We start from the raw sequence: 23,331 nt of genomic DNA on the forward strand, positions 1-23,331 counted from the left end.
AGGCGGAGGAAGAGGCCGAGGCGGCAGCAGCAGAATAGGCCGAGGCGGCAGCAGCAGAAGAGGTAGCAGGGGGAGCCTGAGTGACTTCCTTGGTTTTAAGGTGTTTCCTCCACTGCAGTTCATGCTTTGCATGCAGGTGCCTGGTCATGCAGGTTGTGCTCAGGTTCAGAACGTTAATGCCTCGCTTCAGGCTCTGATGGCACAGCGTGCAAACCACTCGGGTCTTGTCGTCAGCACATTGTTTGAAGAAGTGCCATGCCAGGGAACTCCTTGAAGCTGCCTTTGGGGTGCTCGGTCCCAGATGGCGGCGGTCAGTAGCAGGCGGAGTCTCTTGGCGGCGGGTGTTCTGCTTTTGCCCACTGCTCCCTCTTTTGCTACGCTGTTGGCTCGGTCTCACCACTGCCTCTTCCTCCGAACTGTGAAAGTCAGTGGCACGACCTTCATTCCATGTGGGGTCTAGGACCTCATCGTCCCCTGCATCGTCTTCCACCCAGTCTTGATCCCTGACCTCCTGTTCAGTCTGCACACTGCAGAAAGACGCAGCAGTTGGCACCTGTGTTTCGTCATCATCAGAGACATGCTGAGGTGGTATTCCCATGTCCTCATCATCAGGAAACATAAGTGGTTGTGCGTCAGTGCATTCTATGTCTTTCACCGCTGGGGAAGGGCTGGGTGGATGCCCTTGGGAAACCCTGCCAGCGGAGTCTTCAAACAGCATAAGAGACTGCTGCATAACTTGAGGCTGAGACAGTTTCCCTGGTATGCATGGGGGTGATGTGACAGACTGATGGGGTTGGTTTTCAGGCGCCATCTGTGCGCTTTCTGCAGAAGACTGGGTGGGAGATAATGTGAACGTGCTGGATCCACTGTCGGCCACCCAATTGACTAATGCCTGTACCTGCTCAGGCCTTACCATCCTTAGAACGGCATTGGGCCCCACCATATATCGCTGTAAATTCTGGCGGCTACTGGGACCTGAGGTAGTTGGTACACTAGGACGTGTGGATGTGGCAGAACGGCCACGTCCTCTCCCAGCACCAGAGGGTCCACTAACACCACCACGACCATGTCCACGTCCGCGTCCCTTACTAGATGTTTTTCTCATTGTTATGGTTCACCACAACAACAAATATATTATTTGGCCCAATGTATTGTATTCAAATTCAGCGGGATATAAATTTGAGGCCTAGTATTTAGGCGCTGGGTGACCGGTATGGATTTAGTGACAGAATTAGACTTGGAAATTCACAGAAGCGTGTGTGTGAAGTTATTCTGAATGACCCAATGTGCACCTTGAATATTATATACCCTTTTAGGGATAGATTTCAAATAGCTCTGATATAGCAGAAACCACTAAATTATGAAATTGCTAAATTGGGAATTGTATTTCAACCCAGAACAAGAAATGTGCTTGAACGGACACTAAATAACTCGCCCAGCTACAGCACTAGGACAGATTTAGCGGGATATAAATTTGAGGCCTAGTATTTAGGCGCTGGGTGACAGGTATGGGTTTAGTGACAGAATTAGACTTGGAAATACACAGTAGCGGGTGTGTGTGAAGTTATTCTGAATGACCCAATGTGCACCTTGAATATTATATACCCTTTTAGGGATAGATTTCAAATAGCTCTGATATAGCAGAAACCACTAAATTATGAAATTGCTAAATTGGGAATTGTACTTCAACCCAGAACAAAAAATGTGCTTTGACGGGCACTAAATAACTTTCCCAGCTACAACAGGACAACGGTAACGAGAGATTTAGAGGGATTTAAATTTGAGGCCTAGTATTTAGGCGCTGGGTGACAGGTATGGGTTTAGTGACAGAATTAGACTTGGAAATACACAGTAGCGGGTGTGTGTGAAGTTATTCTGAATGACCCTATGTGCACCTTGAATATTATATACCCTTTTAGGGATAGATTTCAAATAGCTCTGATATAGCAGAAACCACTAAATTATGAAATTGCTAAATTGGGAATTGTACTTCAACCCAGAACAAAAAATGTGCTTTGACGGGCACTAAATAACTTTCCCAGCTACAACAGGACAACGGTAACGAGAGATTTAGAGGGATTTAAATTTGAGGCCTAGTATTTAGGCGCTGGGTGACAGGTATGGGTTTAGTGACAGAATTAGACTTGGAAATACACAGTAGCGGGTGTGTGTGAAGTTATTCTGAATGACCCTATGTGCACCTTCAATATTATATACCCTTTTAGGGATAGATTTCAAATAGCTCTGATATAGCAGGAACCACTAAATTATGAAATTGCTAAATTGGGAATTGTACTTCAACCCAGAACAAAAAATGTGCTTTGACGGGCACTAAATAACTTTCCCAGCTACAACAGGACAACGGTAACGAGAGATTTAGAGGGATTTAAATTTGAGGCCTAGTATTTAGGCGCTGGGTGACAGGTATGGGTTTAGTGACAGAATTAGACTTGGAAATACACAGTAGCGGGTGTGTGTGAAGTTATTCTGAATGACCCTATGTGCACCTTCAATATTATATACCCTTTTTGGGATAGATTTCAAATAGCTCTGATATAGCAGGAACCACTAAATTATGAAATTGCTAAATTGGGAATTGTACTTCAACCCAGAACAAAAAATGTGCTTTGACGGGCACTAAATAACTTTCCCAGCTACAACAGGACAACGGTAACGAGAGATTTAGAGGGATTTAAATTTGAGGCCTAGTATTTAGGCGCTGGGTGACAGGTATGGGTTTAGTGACAGAATTAGACTTGGAAATACACAGTAGCGGGTGTGTGTGAAGTTATTCTGAATGACCCTATGTGCACCTTCAATATTATATACCCTTTTAGGGATAGATTTCAAATAGCTCTGATATAGCAGGAACCACTAAATTATGAAATTGCTAAATTGGGAATTGTACTTCAACCCAGAACAAAAAATGTGCTTTGACGGGCACTAAATAACTTTCCCAGCTACAACAGGACAACGGTAACGAGAGATTTAGAGGGATTTAAATTTGAGGCCTAGTATTTAGGCGCTGGGTGACAGGTATGGGTTTAGTGACAGAATTAGACTTGGAAATACACAGTAGCGGGTGTGTGTGAAGTTATTCTGAATGACCCTATGTGCACCTTCAATATTATATACCCTTTTAGGGATAGATTTCAAATAGCTCTGATATAGCAGGAACCACTAAATTATGAAATTGCTAAATTGGGAATTGTATTTCAACCCAGAACAAGAAATGTGCTTGAACGGACACTAAATAACTCGCCCAGCTACAGCACTAGGACAGATTTAGCGGGATATAAATTTGAGGCCTAGTATTTAGGCGCTGGGTGACAGGTATGGGTTTAGTGACAGAATTAGACTTGGAAATACACAGTAGCGGGTGTGTGTGAAGTTATTCTGAATGACCCTATGTGCACCTTCAATATTATATACCCTTTTAGGGATAGATTTCAAATAGCTCTGATATAGCAGGAACCACTAAATTATGAAATTGCTAAATTGGGAATTGTACTTCAACCCAGAACAAAAAATGTGCTTTGACGGGCACTAAATAACTTTCCCAGCTACAACAGGACAACGGTAACGAGAGATTTAGAGGGATTTAAATTTGAGGCCTAGTATTTAGGCGCTGGGTGACAGGTATGGGTTTAGTGACAGAATTAGACTTGGAAATACACAGTAGCGGGTGTGTGTGAAGTTATTCTGAATGACCCTATGTGCACCTTCAATATTATATACCCTTTTTGGGATAGATTTCAAATAGCTCTGATATAGCAGGAACCACTAAATTATGAAATTGCTAAATTGGGAATTGTACTTCAACCCAGAACAAAAATGTGCTTTGACGGGCACTAAATAACTTTCCCAGCTACAACAGGACAACGGTAACGAGAGATTTAGAGGGATTTAAATTTGAGGCCTAGTATTTAGGCGCTGGGTGACAGGTATGGGTTTAGTGACAGAATTAGACTTGGAAATACACAGTAGCGGGTGTGTGTGAAGTTATTCTGAATGACCCTATGTGCACCTTCAATATTATATACCCTTTTAGGGATAGATTTCAAATAGCTCTGATATAGCAGGAACCACTAAATTATGAAATTGCTAAATTGGGAATTGTACTTCAACCCAGAACAAAAAATGTGCTTTGACGGGCACTAAATAACTTTCCCAGCTACAACAGGACAACGGTAACGAGAGATTTAGAGGGATTTAAATTTGAGGCCTAGTATTTAGGCGCTGGGTGACAGGTATGGGTTTAGTGACAGAATTAGACTTGGAAATACACAGTAGCGGGTGTGTGTGAAGTTATTCTGAATGACCCTATGTGCACCTTCAATATTATATACCCTTTTTGGGATAGATTTCAAATAGCTCTGATATAGCAGGAACCACTAAATTATGAAATTGCTAAATTGGGAATTGTATTTCAACCCAGAACAAGAAATGTGCTTGAACGGACACTAAATAACTCGCCCAGCTACAGCACTAGGGACAGATTTAGCTGGATATAAATTTGAGGCCTAGTATTTAGGCGCTGGGTGACCGGTATGGATTTAGTGACAGAATTAGACTGGGATATGGCCAAAAAATGAACAGACTATTGCTGGTTAAATGCACTTGGTGTGACAGCTTCACCCTGATGTAGGCTTTAGCCAAAAAACAACCACACCATTGAGGGTTAAATGCACTTGGTGACAGGCGCAGCTTGCCCCTGATTTTGTATATGGCCAAAAAATGAACAGACTATTGCTGGTTAAATGCACTTGGTGTGACAGCTTCACCCTGATGTAGGCTTTAGCCAAAAAACAACCACACCATTGAGGGTTAAATGCACTTGGTGACAGGCGCAGCTTGCCCCTGATTTTGTATATGGCCAAAAAATGAACAGACTATTGCTGGTTAAATGCACTTGGTGTGACAGCTTCACCCTGATGTAGGCTTTAGCCAAAAAACAACCACACCATTGAGGGTTAAATGCACTTGGTCGCAGCTTGTGCTGGCGCACCACAAGACACAAAATGGCCGCCGATCACCCCAGAAAAATGAGACTGACAAACGGTCTGTGCAGCCTAAAAACAGTGAGCAATTGAGTATCAGCAGCTCAATGGTCCACAGCTGCAGATCGATCAGTTAATCAAGTCCTTTGGAGGAGTTAATCTGCCTAATCTCGCCCTACTGTCGCAGCCGCAACCTCTCCCTACGCTAATCAGAGCAGAGTGACGGGCGGCGCTATGTGACTCCAGCTTAAATAGAGGCTGGGTCACATGGTGCTCTGGCCAATCACAGCCATGCCAATAGTAGGCATGGCTGTGATGGCCTCTTGGGGCAAGTAGTATGACGCTTGTTGATTGGCTGCTTTGCAGCCTTTCAAAAAGCGCCAAGAAAGCGTCACAAAAGCGCGAAGAAAGCGACGAACACCGAACCCGAACCCGGACTTTTACGAAAATGTCCGGGTTCGGGTCCGTGTCACGGACACCCCAAAATTCGGTACGAACCCGAACTATACAGTTCGAGTTCGCTCATCCCTACTACTTAGTAATATGCCACCAATGTTTGCGCTGAGACAACCACGTTTATGGGGATCTGAATCCACAAGAAAAGATGCGGGGACTTCTCAGTGGCCAGGATAATATTACAGGACGGGAGGTGCTATCCGTACAGTGTCCTACCTTGTTCAGACTGGTGCACATTATATCCTCAGGATCCTCATCACCCAAATCCAGAGAACAGATCTTTACATCCTGCAGGACACAAACATAAGGGTCATCATCTACAGGGAAGAATCACTAATCATCACAACTATATACCACATGTGAGATAAACAGAAAAGCATGAAATACAGTAAGTGTATACCGCAGATTATATACATGTACAGTCACTAATATATGGACCGATCCCTGCCCCAGTATTCATTACTGATTCTGATATCTTTATAGTAGTTATATTCTTGTTCGTAGGAGGCAGTATTATAGTAGTTATATTCTTGTACATAGGAGCAGTATTATAGTAGTTATATTCTTGTACATAGGAGCAGTATTATAGTAGTTATATTCTTGTTCATAGGAGGCAGTATCATAGTAGTTATATTCTTGTACATAGGAGCAGTATTATAGTAGTTATATTATTGTACAAAGGAGCAGTATTATAGTAGTTATATTCTTGTACATAGGGGCAGTATTATAGTAGTTATATTCTTGTACATAGGAGCAGTATTATAGTAGTTATATTCTTGTACAAAGGAGCAGTATTATAGCAGTTATATGATTGTACATAGGAGCAGTATTATAGTAGTTATATGCTTGTCCATAGGAGAAGTATTATAGCAGTTATATTCTTGTCCATAGGAGAAGTATTATATATGCTTGTATAAATAGGAGCAGTATTATATAGTTATATCTTGTACATAGGAGGCAGTATTATAGTAGTTATATGTCTTTGTATATAGGAGCAGTATTATATTAGTTTATATTCTTGTACATAGGATGGCAGTATTATAGTAGTTATAGTCTAGTATATAGGAGCAGTATTATAGTAGTTATTATTCTTGTACATAGGAGCAGTATTATAGTAGTTATATTCTTGTACATAGGAGCATGTATTATAGTAGTTATATTCTTGTACATAGGAGCAGTATTATAGTAGTTATATTGCTGTACATAGGAGGCAGTATTTATGTAGGTTATATTCTTGCTACATAGGAGCAGTATTATAGTAGGTATATTCTTGTACATAGGAGGCAGTATATAGTAGTTATATTCTTTGTACATAGGAACAGTATTTAGTAGGGTTATATGCTTGTCACTAGGAGCAGTATTATAGTAGTTATATTTCTGTACATAGGAAGCAGTATTATAGGAGTTATATTCTATGTCCATAGGAAGCAGTATTATAGTAGGTGATATTATGGGTACATAGGAGGCAGTATTTTAGTAGTTATATTCTTGCTACATATGAGGCAGTATTATAGTAGTTATATTCTTGTACATACGAGCAGTATTATAGTAGTTATATTCTTGTACATAGAGCAGTATTATAGTAGTTATATTCTGTAAATAGGAGGCAGTATATAGTAGTTATATTCTTGTACATAGGCAGTATTATAGTAGTTATATTCTGTACATAGGAGCAGTATTATAGTAGTTATATTCTTGTACATAGGAGGCAGTATTATAGTAGTTATATTCTTGTACATAGGAGCAGTATTATAGTAGTTATATTCTTGTACATAGGAGCATATTATAGTAGTTATATTCTTATACATAGGAGCAGTATTATAGTAGTTATATTCTTGTACATAGGAGGCAGTATTATAGTAGTTATATTCTTGTACATAGGAGGCAGTATTATAGTAGTTATATTCTTGTAGTACATAGGAGGCAGTATTATAGTAGTTATATTCTTGTACATAGGAGGCAGTATTATAGTAGTTATATGCTTGTACATAGGAGCAGTATTATAGTAGTTATATTCTTGTACATAGGAGGCAGTATTATAGTAGTTATTTCTGTACATAGGAGGCAGTATTATAGTAGTTATATTCTTGTACATAGGAAGTATTATAGTAGTTATATTCTGTACATAGGAGCAGTATTATAGTAGTTATATTCTTGTACATAGGAGCAGTATTATAGTAGTTATTCTTGTACATAGGAGCAGTATTATAGTAGTTATATTCTTGTACATAGGAGCAGTATTATAGTAGTTATATTCTTGTACATAGGAGCAGTATTATAGTAGTTATATTCTTGTACATAGGAGGCAGTATTAGTAGTTATATTTTGTACATAGGAGCAGTATATATAGTTATATTCTTGACATAGGAGCAGTATTATAGTAGTTATATTCTTGTACATAGGAGCAGTATATAGTGTTATATTTGTACATAGGAGCAGTATTATAGTAGTTATATTCTTGTACATAGGAGCAGTATTATAGTAGTTATATTCTTGTACATAGGAGCAGTATTAACTTACGAGCAGTATATAGTAGTGATATTCCTGTACATAGGAGGCAGTATTATAGTAGTTATATTCTGTACATAGGAGAATTATTATAGTAGTTATATTCTTGTACTAGGAGCAGTATTATAGGTAGTTATATACTTATACATAGGAGCAGTATTATAGTAGTTATATTCTTGTACATAGGAGCATTATTATAGTAGTTATATTCTTGTACATAGGAGCAGTATTATAGTAGTTATATTCTTATACATAGGAGCAGTATTATAGTAGTTATATTCTTGTACATAGGAGCAGTATTATAGTAGATATATTCTTGTACATAGGAGGCTAGTATTATAGTAGTTATATTTTTATACATAGGTGCTGTATTATAGTAGTTATATTCTTGTACATAATAGGCCAAGTATTATAGTAGGTATATTCTTATAATAGGAGCAGTATTATAGTAGTTTATATTCCTGTACATAGGAGGCAGTATTATAGTAGTATAGTCTTGTATATAGGAGCAGTATTATAGTAGTTATATTCTTGTACATAGGAGGCAGTATTATAGTAGTTATAGTCTTGTATATAGGAGCAGTATTATAGTAGTTATATTCTTGTACATAGGAGCAGTATTATAGTAGTTATATTCTAGTACATAGGAGCAGTATTATAGTAGTTATATTCTTGTACAAAGGAGCAGTATTATAGTAGTTATATTCTTGTCCATAGGAACAGTATTATAGTGGTTATATTATTGTACATAGGAGCAGTATTATAGTAGTTATATTCTTGCACATAGAAGCAGTATTATAGTAGTTATATTCTTGTACATAGGAGCAGTATTATAGTAGTTATATTCTTGCACATAGGAGGCAGTATTTTAGTAGTTATATTTTTGCACATAGGAGCAGTATTATATTAGTTATATTCTTGAACAAAGGAGCAGTATTATAGTAGTTATATTCTTGTCCGTAGGAACAGTATTATAGTGGTTATATTATTGTACATAGGAGCAGTATTTTAGTAGTTATATTCTTGCACATAGGAGCAGTATTATAGTAGTTATATTCTTGTACATAGGAGCAGTATTATAGTAGTTATATTCTTGTACATAATAGGCAGTATTATAGTAGTTATATTCTTATAAATAGGAGCAGTATTATAGTAGTTATATTCTTGCACATAGGAGGCAGTATTTTAGTAGTTATATTTTTGTACATAGGAGCAGTATTATATTAGTTATATTCTTGAACAAAGGAGCAGCATTATAGTAGTTATAAGTAGAGGGTAATATAGAATGGAAAGAAGTAGCGGCACTCACCAGTGTGGTCAAAGTTTGCAGCTTTATTGTGATCCACAAAAACATCAGGCAGTGGGGGAGAGGCAGTTCACAGCACGCATAGGTCAGCGGCGGCCGTTTCGCGCTAAATGCGCTTCATCAGGCTGAACGTCGATGCGTGCTGGTGCACGGCTCCTTTTTAAGTGCCGGCGTGAGCTGCTGCCATGGAAACTGACAACTCAGGTCACGTCCGCACTGGGGAGATAATTAAAACAGCTTATATATTAAAACAGTGTACAAATAATGCGTATGCAATAGCCAAAGGATGCGCACGTATAGAACAGAAAAAAGGAGGAGAGACCCTGCATATTTGGGATGTTACAAAAACGGACTTAAGTCATTTCTATCATTGAGTCCTAATTCCCCCAGGGCTCCCGTACGCAATACCCATTTTGCTTCTCTCTGTAGCAAGAGGCGGTGTCTATCTCCCCCTTGAGGGGGCGTAGATACGACTTCCAACCCGGAAAAAGAGATACACTTCGTATCACCATTGTGCACACTTCTGATATGTTCTATCAGTCTCGGGCAACCTTTGCCAGTTTTGATAGAATTAAAGTGTTCTCTTATCCGTTCGAAGAGGCATCTAATGGTTTTACCGATGTAAAACCGTCCACACGTGCACAACAATAAGTAAACTACATGAGTACTCCGGCAATTAATAAAAGTATTGACTATATGCCGAATGCCGGCAAATTCAATGATCTTTTTCTGCGGATTATTGGTGCAAAGTGAACAGTTTCCACATCTGTAATTACCATTAGGTCGATTACTTGTGAGCCAATTTTTACTGCTTTCTTTTTGGAGCCTACTTCTGACAATTTTGTCCTTGACCGTGTGACTCCTTCTAAAGGAGATAAGGGGTCTCTATCCTGTCAGTTCATTTAGAGTTGCGTCCCTCCTTAAAACATCCCAGTTTTTAAATATGACTGATCGAATGCGGTCAGCCATAGGGCTGTATTTAAAGGAGAACGCAAATCTGCTACTTCTTACTACATCTGCACCTTTTTCCCTTCTCCGATTCTCACCCCTCAAGAGATAAACACGCATAAACCCCTCAAGAGATAAAGACGCATAAACAGCAGAGATAGTGGTTACCGTAGACAGGCGAATGATCTCAAACAACGTCTATTGAAGAGAGGCTACCCTGAAAATACACTCAACAAAGATATGGAAAAAGTAGAGGAAAATTTCTCACAAGATTATCTCTTGAGGGGTGAGAATCGGAGAAGGGAAAAAGGTGCAGATGTAGTAAGAAGTAGCAGATTTGCGTTCTCCTTTAAATACAGCCCTATGGCTGACCGCATTCGATCAGTCATATTTAAAAACTGGGATGTTTTAAGGAGGGACGCAACTCTAAATGAACTGACAGGATAGAGACCCCTTATCTCCTTTAGAAGGAGTCACACGGTCAAGGACAAAATTGTCAGAAGTAGGCTCCAAAAAGAAAGCAGTAAAAATTGGCTCACAAGTAATCGACCTAATGGTAATTACAGATGTGGAAACTGTTCACTTTGCACCAATAATCCGCAGAAAAAGATCATTGAATTTGCCGGCATTCGGCATATAGTCAATACTTTTATTAATTGCCGGAGTACTCATGTAGTTTACTTATTGTTGTGCACGTGTGGACGGTTTTACATCGGTAAAACCATTAGATGCCTCTTCGAACGGATAAGAGAACACTTTAATTCTATCAAAACCGGCAAAGGTTGCCCGAGACTGATAGAACATATCAGAAGTGTGCACAATGGTGATACGAAGTGTATCTCTTTTTCCGGGTTGGAAGTCGTATCTACGCCCCCTCAAGGGGGAGATAGACACCGCCTCTTGCTACAGAGAGAAGCAAAATGGGTATTGCGTACGGGAGCCCTGGGGGAATTAGGACTCAATGATAGAAATGACTTAAGTCCGTTTTTGTAACATCCCAAATATGCAGGGTCTCTCCTCCTTTTTCTGTTCTATACGTGCGCATCCTTTGGCTATTGCATACGCATTATTTGTACACTGTTTTAATATATACGCTGTTTTAATTATCTCCCCAGTGCGGACGTGACCTGAGTTGTCAGTTTCCATGGCAGCAGCTCACGCCGGCACTTAAAAAGGAGCCGTGCACCAGCACGCATCGACGTTCAGCCTGATGAAGCGCATTTAGCGCGAAACGGCCGCCGCTGACCTATGCGTGCTGTGAACTGCCTCTCCCCCACTGCCTGATGTTTTTGTGGATCACAATAAAGCTGCAAACTTTGACCACACTGGTGAGTGCCGCTACTTCTTTCCATTCTATATTACCCTCTACTTGAATCTCGCTCTTACAGCTGAGCACCGCCGCCTGTGTGTCCTCCTCAGCCATATACTGCATTGGATCCTGGTACGCTTACACGCTGAGCCGCCGTGAGTGGTGCCGCCCCCTATCTCGTTTTTGCTACAATTATAGTAGTTATATTCTTGTCCGTAGGAACAGTATTATAGTGGTTATATTATTGTACATAGGAGCAGTATTATAGTAGTTATATTCTTGTACATAGGAGCAGTATTATAGTAGTTATATTCTTGTACATAATAGGCAGTATTATAGTAGTTATATTCCTTTAAATAGGAGCAGTATTATAGTAGTTATATTCCTGTACATAGGAGGCAGTATTATAGTAGTTATAGTCTTGTATATAGGAGCAGTATTATAGTAGTTATATTCTTGTACATAGGAGGCAGTATTATAGTAGTTATAGTCTTGTATATAGGAGCAGTATTATAGTAGTTATATTCTTGTACATAGGAGCAGTATTATAGTAGTTATATTCTAGTACATAGGAGCAGTATTATAGTAGTTATATTCTTGTACAAAGGAGCAGTATTATAGTAGTTATATTCTTGTCCATAGGAACAGTATTATAGTGGTTATATTATTGTACATAGGAGCAGTATTATAGTAGTTATATTCTTGCACATAGAAGCAGTATTATAGTAGTTATATTCTTGTACATAGGAGCAGTATTATAGTAGTTATATTCTTGCACATAGGAGGCAGTATTTTAGTAGTTATATTTTTGTACATAGGAGCAGTATTATATTAGTTATATTCTTGAACAAAGGAGCAGTATTATAGTAGTTATATTCCTGTACATAGGAGCAGTATTATAGTAGTTATATTCTTGTCCGTAGGAACAGTATTATAGTGGTTATATTATTGTACATAGGAGCAGTATTTTAGTAGTTATATTCTTGCACATAGGAGGCAGTATTATAGTAGTTATATTCTTGTACATAATAGGCAGTATTATAGTAGTTATATTCTTATAAATAGGAGCAGTATTATAGTAGTTATATTCTTGCACATAGGAGGCAGTATTTTAGTAGTTATATTTTTGTACATAGGAGCAGTATTATAATAGTTATAGTCTTGAACAAAGGAGCAGCATTATAGTAGTTATATTCTTGTCCGTAGGAACAGTATTATAGTGGTTATATTATTGTACATAGGAGCAGTATTTTAGTAGTTATATTCTTGTACATAGGAGCAGTATTATAGTAGTTATATTCTTGTACATAGGAGCAGTATTATAGTAGTTATATTCTTGTACATAGGAGGCAGTATTATAGTGGTTATATTCTTGTACATAGGAGGCAGTATTATAGTAGTTATATTCCTGTACATAGGAGGCAGTATTATAGTAGTTATATTCTTGTACATAGGAGAAGTATTATAGTAGTTATATTCTTGTACATAGGAGCAGTATTATAGTAGTTATATTCTTATACATAGGAGCAGTATTATAGTAGATATATTCTTGTACATAGGAGGCAGTATTATAGTAGTTATATTCTTGTACATAGGAGCAGTATTATAGTATTTATATTCTTGTACATAGGAGCAGTATTATAGTAGTTATATTCTTGTACATAGGTGCTGTATTATAGTAGTTATATTCTTGTACATAATAGGCAGTATTATAGTAGTTATATTCTTATAAATAGGAGCAGTATTATAGTAGTTATATTCCTGTACATAGGAGGCAGTATTATAGTAGTTAAATTCTTGTACATAGGAGAAGTATTATAGTAGTTATATTCTTGTACATAGGAGCAGTATTATAGTAGTTATATTCTTGTACATAGGAGCAGTATTATAGTAGATATATTCTTGTAAATAGGAGCAGTATTATAGTAGTTATATTCTTGTACATAGGAGGCAGTATTATAGTAGTTATATTCTTGTACATAGGAGGCAGTATTATAGCAGTTATTTTCTTGTACATAGGAGGCAGTATTATAGTAGTTATATTCTTATACATAGGAGGCAGTATTATAGCAGTTATATTCTTGTACATAGGAGGCAGTATTATAGCAGTTATTTTCTTGTACATAGGAGGCAGTATTATAGTAGTTATATTCGTGTACATAGGAGGCAGTATTATAGTTGTTATATTCTTGTACATAGGAGGCAGTATTATAGTAGTTATATTCTTGTACATAGGAGCAGTATTATAGTAGTTATATTATTGTACATAGGAGGCAGTATTATAGTAGTTATATTCTTGTACATAGGAGGCAGTATTATAGTAGTTATATTCTTGTACATAGGAGCAGTATTATAGTAGTTATTTTCTTGTACATAGGAGGCAGTATTATAGTAGTTATATTCTTGTACATAGGAGGCAGTATTATGTTTTTGACAGCTCAGTATCACCACCTCTTGTTGAGATTTTCTTTTGCATGAAGTAGTTTTAAAATAACAGATTTAGGACTTAGTTCAGATATTTTTTGCAATGTCTATGTAAATTACTTACTCCGTCGGGCTTGAAATCGCACTGCGATAAATCAGGATTCTCGGATTTGAGGCACACCGTCTCTTTAATGATAAAGCCTCTTCTGTTCGGATTTTCATCTTCCTGTGATAAATAGATGGATGAAAACATAAATTTTCTGCCTCTTTTGTGATATATTTTGTTTGGTGAATTCGACAGAGAAGCCTCAAGAGTTTACAATTTCACTGTTTTCCAGGAGGGAATGTGACTTCTCAGTATTTGTCTGCAAAAAAAGCAGAACCAATTTCACCTGCCAATCTTTAGCTCTACTGATCCTGATGTATTCTCCAATCACATCCAAAGCTGCATCCACAGTTTCTGTTATCATACAGCAGTGCACTGTGAGAGCTCGGAGGATAGTTCCACATCCAGAAACGGTCTTGCCAGTAGCAACCAGAAGACGTGTTGCTGTGAATGGAGCTTATGGGACCTTTATATGTAATTATCTGAATTAAATTGTCTCCTTTACATGAAATGAATTTTGGAGCACCCCCTTGCCATATGCCTTACCTCCCTTGGAACAGGGGGCAGCTGGTCCAGGGATTTATATAAGTATGTGACCCCCTCCCTCTGGTTGTAGAGGTTGATGATATCTCCTACAGATCTTCCATCTTGGACCTCAGGCTCTGCTGTGTCAGAGAGACAGCCGTGTAATGTGACAGCAGAGACGAGCAGCAGAGACAGCCACCAGCTCCTCATCTTGGCCTGTCTTAGAGGAAATGTCCTCTCCTTACCCCCCTCCTTTCTTTATATTCCAGGATGATGGTGCAATCCTGGGTGTTTTACTTTTGTCATCAGCTGCCTGTCACCTTTTATGTGACTTCATTGACGATTTTTCTTAATTTCACTATCGAGCTTCCTGTCCAGAACACACAGCATAAGGCAAGTGCATAAATAACAATTCCTCTAACATTATTTCACAATATATGCACGTCCTTCATTTGTTCTTAAGCAGAGCTGGTCTGTTTACACAACCCTGGTCCTAGCCTAGGGAGTGAGATCTTCTGGTTGGTCATTCTGTGCACCCCACTGCTTTCCTGGTCTGTGACTTCGCTGTATCCTCGGGAGGCCACCCCGGTACACGGCTTACACCACTATTATGGAAGTTGAGGAGATGACACTAATTGTCCTCCCCTCCCCCTATTCTATCCTTAGTGTAGAGCCAGTCCAGTTCTTGCTGTCACTTTGCTTTACTTGTAATGAGTCCTGTCCATAGAAGTAGAAGGCCGGGATGTTCTGAGGTGTTTCCCCTTCTCTTGAACGCCATAGAAGCTGCTTGAGCTTCCTTTTTGTAGAAGGCCAGACTTTAGAATATCCAGGCCCAACCATCTCTCCTTCCAGCTGTGATGGTGCTCCACTATAATACCCCTCCTTACAGTCTTTTCTTGCCTGTTGTTGCTTGGTTCTCCAGTCTTTGGTGGTCCACTCAGTGTTTGTCTGGACTCTGGCGCCTTCCCAAACCATAGTAGATCTGCATGCGAAAAAGTGGAATACAGACCTCCAGCTTCTATTCAGTGACAGCCTTTATTAATGGTGTTGCAGTAAAAACAACGATGTGTTCCCACCTACGCGTTTTGGATCAATAGATCCTTCCTCATGTGAGACAGATTGGATAACTCATTGAAATAAAAAGATACCTTGTTGTGTGGGTCCATGCGTAATTCTTGAGGGACCCTAATTGTCTCTTCCGAATTCTGAGAGTTAGCAAATTGTCTCTTTAAGGTTAGATTTCGAGACAGTTTATTTACATCAAGGATGGTTCTATATATATCAAAATGACACATAGGAGCAAAAGACAACCCCTTGGACAGGACATTAAGGTGATCTTGAGAGAGTATAGTTGAGGAGATATTTATAACTTGAAAATTACTCACTACTTTTTTCTGCGTGAGGGATAGCGAGCGTTGCTTGGCGTGTTTCCGCCCTGCTCATTGCTTTTTGAAGATCTTCTTGGAGCTCTCGCGTAACCATCTGACATATCGCTGTGTGCACCTGACATGTCAATCTCCGGACACGTTCGCAGAGTCTCGGCCGCCGAATCGGATGAATCGGGCTCTGTCGAGCTGAACACCACTCTTGGGTACGTGTCTTTTTTCCACGAGACATCCTTTTCATAATAGATCGTGGTGTGTGTGCTCTAGTATGAGACCATGTGTAGACGGCATTTAGAGATGGCCTTGCAGTTCGCGGCGAACTTTGCGTGTTCGCGATTTGCCGAACATGCGAACATATGGAGATATTCGCGCCCGCCATATTCTTTTACATTGTAAAGAACTTTGACCCATGACACATCCATCAGGTGGGACAGGACAGCCAATTGAGACGTTTCAGCACATGGACTCACCCCCTACCTTATAAATAAACCTGATCTGGCCGCCATTTTACATTCCGTGTTTTGCCAGTGTAGGGAGAGGTTGCTGTGTGGCGCAGGGACAGGCTGTTAGGGGCACCAAACGCTAGCTAATAGGGCCACACAAGTCCTTACAAGCACTGGTATAGGTGTGCTATCGATATGTGTGATACACAGAGGGGTGCGATATACTTATAATATACTTTTATAATGAGTCAAAAACACATAGATCTATATAGTGATCACCTGGAGGTCAGGGGCCTAGGGGCTTACTAGGGCCATTTATATAGGGTAAGGTTCCGGACGGGGTCGCTCTTATCAAGGCGGGTGGTCTGTGGTTAGGCTATCAGGGCCAGAATAGCACCCCCTTGTAGGGCAATATCAGGGACAGTTCTTGGCCCACCCTGTCCTTCAATACCACATCATCATCATCTAGCCCAGGGATGGATGGTTTTCGCTTTCCCTCCGGGATTCATGGATGTGCACTGGAACCCCCCGGATTGTGGTAGGACATATGGTTTCTGATTTAGTGCCGCCGAGCACCTGATTTAGTGCCACTGAGCACTTGTTATTGCCGACCACATCTATGCTTTTTGCTTAACTTTAATAATTTAATTAATTTTTATATTGAGGGATATCTTTTCCATTCACACGTCCGCAAAATGGGTCCGCATCCGTTCCGCAATTTTGCGGAATGGGTGCAGACCCATTCATTTTCAATGGGGCCGGAATGTGCTGTCGGCAATCGCATTTGCGGATCCGCACTTCTGCATCCGTGCTTCCATTTCCGCAAAAAAATAGAACATGTCCTCTTCTTGTCCGCAATTGCAGACAAGATTAGGCATTTTCTATTATATTGCCAGTGATGTGCGTTCCACAAATTGTGGAATGCACATTGCCGGTGTCCGTGTTTTGCGGATCCGGAAAACACTCACGGACGTGTGAATGGACCCTCATAGTAACATTATTAAAGGTTACGTTTTATCTTTATGTATATTCTAATGGATTGCCTTCCGTGTACAATGTTATAATATACTTTCTATGTTAGACGGTATATTATAGTGCATTTGTATTGTGCGGCAGTCGTTTGCGGTTCTGCTGCGATACTGCAGGTATATAGAGGGACGAGCGTTACTGGGACAAATAATCTCTACTGGTGTCATATACCAGTCCCCCCCCCAAAAAACTGATTGAGGCAGGGTGTTATATACCAATATACATTCTTTATAGTGCATTTGGGTACTGTATAGTGCATTTGCACATGTGCGTACGCGAAAATTATATTGCTGATATTTCGCATTGAAAAAAATTATGAATGGAGATCGCAAATTCGAATAATACATCTGGTGTCACTGTCCATGTTGTGGGACTATTTACGTACTTCTAGTAATTATTTCATGGCTGCAAATATGAGCTGAAGGTTTTTCAGGTTCGCCTGCCATGAATGGGACCCACCGCGAACTTGCGGTTCGCGAACATTTGATCGCGTTCGCGAACCGTCCCGGCAGATGTTCGTTCATCACTACACGGCATTGCTCTAATAATCTTGTTGATCACGACTGAATTTATCCTGCTTGATTTCAACAAGGGTGTCTTCCATTTTATTTACATTTTCTTGGAGCTTAATGTCCATATCTTTGAACACATCCAGGTTGATGTATGGAGCAATGGATTCTTGTGTCACTTTATTCTCTTCTCTCAGACTAGTTAGAGTTTCCTCTTCATGTGAGACAATGAGTTCCATCAGCTTGAGAGAACAAACGATTGGATGAAAAAGCTTTCCATTGCATAACAAAAGTGTCCGATTATATGGTTGTGGGTTGTTTGCGGAGTCTTAGACCTTGCGGAATCATGTTTTTCTCAACATATCTTTATGTAGATTCCAGAGTAATACTCCAGTAATGGGGTAATAGAGAAGTAAAAAAAGGAAGCAGATGACATGGCTGCTAGGGCATCCATGGACTAGGGGCCCTGTGCAGAGAAGCTGTCCTGCCCATGGTGTCCTCAGCACATGAAGCACAATGCCAGGAGGGAGAAGGTTAATAAAAACCACACGACTGATGGCACAAGAACCACGGGGAGCAGATGACCGACAGATGGTCATAAACATTTCAAATCAAATTATTGCGTTTTCTACAGAGATACAATAAATTGGACATTTCCCCTTTAAATGGCAACTGTTTATTTTATTATTACACGTCTGGTGTAATATACGGGAAAAAACAGTTTTGTTACACCATAGCCCGGAGCGGAAGAATTTCACATGACTTTCTCATCACTTCCACAACACAAATAAAGTTCTGGGAAACTAAGACTAATAGAAAATAAAAATCCCCCAAAATCCCCAGTATTTCTACACTGAGATAAATATCAAAGGTAATAAGTACTGGAAGTGTTAGTAGTAATAACTGAGTAGTAAAAGTATAAAGGAGAAAGGGTGTAGTAATAGAGGAGCCATTACAGTAGTAGTAGTGGAGTAACATGAAGCTCCTGTACCTCAATGCAAACCTATAACATGCCCCAACCTACCATGTCCCACCGGTACCTACCACAGATCCTATAGCAACATGCCTGGGGTAGTAGTACTGATGGTAGTTGTAGTCAAAGAAGTGTTGGTTATAGTCATAGCATAGGAGGATGAGTAGTACTAGTAGTTGAGGAGCACTATTAACCCCTTCCTGCTCTTCACCATAAGAAGATACGGTGGCATTGGGCAGTGATGGCACTGATTCAGGACTGTTAATAATTAATGAAAGATTATCTCTTGTTTAAGATTACGGAGCGGAAGCGGTCTCCTCTTTATAAAAAAATAAATACTTTTGCCACCGGACAATAGCTTTTTGATGTTTAATTCAAGGAATTTTATTTTTTACAGCGACTGAAATAATGTAAAAAGAATGAAGGCTAATGAGTAGAGTTGAGCGAACACCTGGATGTTCGGGTTCGAGAAGTTCGGCCGAACTTCCCGGAAATGTTCGGGTTCGGGATCCGAACCCGATCCGAACTTCGTCCCGAACCCGAACCCCATTGAAGTCAATCGGGACCCGAACTTTTCGGGACTAAAACGGCTGTAAAACAGCCCAGGAAAGGGCTAGAGGGCTGCAAAAGGCAGCAACATGTAGGTAAATCCCCTGCAAACAAATGTGGATAGGGAAATGAATTAAAATAAAAATTAAATAAATAAAAATTAACCAAAATCAATTGGAGAGAGGTCCCATAGCAGAGAATCTGGCTTCACGTCAGCAGAGAATTAGTCTGCATGTCATAGCAGAGAATGAGGCTTCACGTCACCCACCACTGCAACAGTCCATTGGCATATATTTAGGCCCAGCACCCAGGCAGAGGAGGGAGGTCCCGTAACAGACAATCTGGCTTCATGTCAGCAGAGAATCAGTCTGCATGTCATAGCAGAGAGTCAGGCTTCACGTCAGCCACCACTGCAACAGTCCATTGGCATATATTTAGGCCCAGCACCCAGGCAGAGGAGAGAGGTCCCGTAACAGACAATCTGGCTTCATGTCAGCAGAGAATTAGTCTGCATGTCATAGCAGAGAATGAGGCTTCACGTCACCCACCACTGCAACAGTCCATTGTCAGATATTTAGGCCCAGCACCCAGGCAGAGGAGAGAGGTCCCGTAACAGACAATCTGGCTTCATGTCAGCAGAGAATTAGTCTGCATGTCATAGCAGAGAATGAGGCTTCACGTCACCCACCACTGCAACAGTCCATTGTCAGATATTTAGGCCCAGCACCCAGGCAGAGGAGAGAGGTCCCGTAACAGACAATCTGTCTTCATGTCAGCAGAGAATTAGTCTGCATGTCATAGCAGAGAATGAGGCTTCACGTCAGCCACCACTGCAACAGTCCATTGGCATATATTTAGGCCCAGCACCCAGGCAGAGGAGAGACGTCCCGTAACAGAGGATCTGTCTTCATGTCAGCAGAGAATCAGTCTGCATGTCATAGCAGAGAATCAGGCTTCACGTCAGCCACCACTGCAACAGTCCATTGGCATATATTTAGGCCCAGCACCCAGGCAGAGGAGAGAGGTCCCGTAACAGAGAATCTGGCTTCATGTCAGCAGAGAATTAGTCTGCATGTCATAGCAGAGAATCAGGCTTCACGTCACCCAACATTGGAACAGTCCATTGGCATATATTTAGGCCCCGGCACCCAGACAGAGGAGAGGTTCATTCAACTTTGGGTAGCCTCGCAATATAATGGTAAAATGAAAATAAAAATAGGATTGAATGAGGAAGTGCCCTGGAGTCCAATAATATATGGTTAAGGGGAGGTAGTTAATGTCTAATCTGGACAAGGGACGGACAGATCCTGTGGGATCCATGCCTGGTTCATTTTTATGAACGTCAGCTTGTCCACATTGGCTGTAGACAGGCGGCTGCGTTTGTCTGTAATGACGCCCCCTGCCGTGCTGAATACACGTTCAGACAAAACGCTGGCCGCCGGGCAGGCCAGCACCTCCAAGGCATAAAAGGCTAGCTCTGGCCACGTGGACAATTTAGAGACCCAGAAGTTGAATGGGGCCGAACCATCAGTCAGTACGTGGAGGGGTGTGCACACGTACTGTTCCACCATGTTAGTGAAATGTTGCCTCCTGCTAACACGTTGCGTATCAGGTGGTGGTGCAGTTAGCTGTGGCGTGTTGACAAAAGTTTTCCACATCTCTGCCATGCTAACCCTGCCCTCAGAGGAGCTGGCCGTGACACAGCTGCCTTGGCGACCTCTTGCTCCTCCTCTGCCTTGGCCTTGGGCTTCCACTTGTTCCCCTGTGACATTTGGGAATGCTCTCAGTAGCGCGTCTACCAACGTGCGCTTGTACTCGCGCATCTTCCTATCACGCTCCAGTGCAGGAAGTAAGGTGGGCACATTGTCTTTGTAGCGTGGATCCAGCAGGGTGGCAACCCAGTAGTCCGCACAGGTTAAAATGTGGGCAACTCTGCTGTCGTTGCGCAGGCACTGCAGCATGTAGTCGCTCATGTGTGCCAGGCTGCCCAGGGGTAAGGACAAGCTGTCCTCTGTGGGAGGCGTATCGTCATCGTCCTGCCTTTCCCCCCAGCCACGCACCAGTGATGGACCCGAGCTGCGTTGGGTGCCACCCCGCTGTGACCATGCTTCATCCTCATCCTCCTCCACCTCCTCCTCATCCTCCTCGTCCTCCAGTAGTGGGCCCTGTCTGGCCACATTTGTACCTGGCCTCTGCTGTTGCCAAAAACCTCCCTCTGAGTCACTTCGAAGAGACTGGCCTGAAAGTGCTAAAAATGACCCCTCTTCCTCCTCCTCCTCCTCCTCCTCCTGGGCCACCTCCTCTTGCATCATCGCCCTAAGTGTTTTCTCAAGGAGACATAGAAGTGGTATTGTAACGCTGATAACGGCGTCATCGCCACTGGCCATGTTGGTGGAGTACTCGAAACAGCGCAACAGGGCACACAGGTCTCGCATGGAGGCCCAGTCATTGGTGGTGAAGTGGTGCTGTTCTGTAGTGCGACTGACCCGTGCGTGCTGCAGCTGAAACTCCACTATGGCCTGCTGCTGCTCGCACAGTCTGTCCAGCATGTGCAAGGTGGAGTTCCACCTGGTGGGCACGTCGCATATGAGGCGGTGAGCGGGAAGGCCGAAGTTACGCTGTAGCGCAGACAGGCGAGCAGCAGCAGGATGTGAACGCCGGAAGCGCGAACAGACGGCCCGCACTTTATGCAGCAGCTCTGACATGTCGGGGTAGTTGTGAATGAACTTCTGCACCACCAAATTCAGCACATGCGCCAAGCAAGGGATGTGCGTCAAATTGGCTAGTCCCAGAGCTGCAACGAGATTTCGCCCATTATCGCACACCACCAGGCCGGGCTTGAGGCTCACCGGCAGCAACCACTCGTCGGTCTGTTGTTCTATACCCCGCCACAACTCCTGTGCGGTGTGGGGCCTGTCCCCCAAACATATGAGTTTCAGAATGGCCTGCTGACGTTTACCCCGGGCTGTGCTGAAGTTGGTGGTGAAGGTGTGTGGCTGACTGGATGAGCAGGTGGAAGAAGAGGAGGAGGAAGCCGAGAAGGAGGAGGTGGCAACAGGAGGCAAAGAATGTTGCCCTGCGATCCTTGGCGGCGGAAGGACGTGCGCTAAACAGCTCTCCGCCTGGGGCCCAGCTGCCACTACATTTACCCAGTGTGCAGTTAGGGAGATATAGCGTCCCTGGCCGTGCTTACTGGTCCACGTATCTGTGGTTAGGTGGACCTTGCTACAGATGGCGTTGCGCAGTGCACACTTGATTTTATCGGATACTTGGTTGTGCAGGGAAGGCACGGCTCTCTTGGAGAAGTAGTGGCGGCTGGGAACAACATACTGTGGGACAGCAAGCGACATGAGCTGTTTGAAGCTGTCTGTGTCCACCAGCCTAAATGACAGCATTTCATAGGCCAGTAGTTTAGAAATGCTGGCATTCAGGGCCAGGGATCGAGGGTGGCTAGGTGGGAATTTACACTTTCTCTCAAATGTTTGTGAGATGGAGAGCTGAACGCTGGCGTGTGACATGGTTGAGACGCTTGGTGACGGAGGTGGTGGTGGTGGTGTTGGTGGTACATCCCCTGTTTGCTGGGCGGCAGGTGCCAACGTTCCTCCAGAGGCGGAGGAAGAGGCCGAGGCGGCAGCAGCAGAAGAGGCCGAGGCGGCAGCAGCAGAAGAGGTAGCAGGGGGAGCCTGAGCGACTTCCTTGGTTTTAAGGTGTTTACTCCACTGCAGTTCATGCTTTGCATGCAGGTGCCTGGTCATGCAGGTTGTGCTCAGGTTCAGAACGTTAATGCCTCGCTTCAGGCTCTGATGGCACAGCGTGCAAACCACTCGGGTCTTGTCGTCAGCACATTGTTTGAAGAAGTGC

The 23,331-nt window shown here is 41.9% G+C and overlaps 1 protein-coding gene across 2 annotated transcripts in view; it reads right to left on the reverse strand.

Annotated features, from left to right (window-relative positions):
- LOC122938502 (cathelicidin-6-like) overlaps positions 1-23,331 on the reverse strand; it is an 88,248-nt gene that overhangs the window by 10,833 nt on the left and 54,084 nt on the right. The window contains exons 1-3 of one of the 2 annotated variants that reach the window (XM_044294053.1): positions 14,604-14,827; positions 14,076-14,177; positions 5,673-5,744 (exon numbers count right to left, since the gene is read on the reverse strand). In XM_044294053.1, coding sequence (XP_044149988.1) covers positions 5,673-5,744; positions 14,076-14,177; positions 14,604-14,792 — 363 coding nt within the window. In that variant the 5' untranslated portion in view covers positions 14,793-14,827. Of the gene's footprint in view, positions 1-5,672; positions 5,745-14,075; positions 14,178-14,603; positions 14,828-23,331 lie in introns of those variants that run through there. The other variant, XM_044294054.1, reaches the window with a different exon arrangement.

This window comes from Bufo gargarizans, chromosome 5, assembly GCF_014858855.1.
Source record: "Bufo gargarizans isolate SCDJY-AF-19 chromosome 5, ASM1485885v1, whole genome shotgun sequence".
NCBI lineage: Eukaryota > Metazoa > Chordata > Amphibia > Anura > Bufonidae > Bufo > Bufo gargarizans.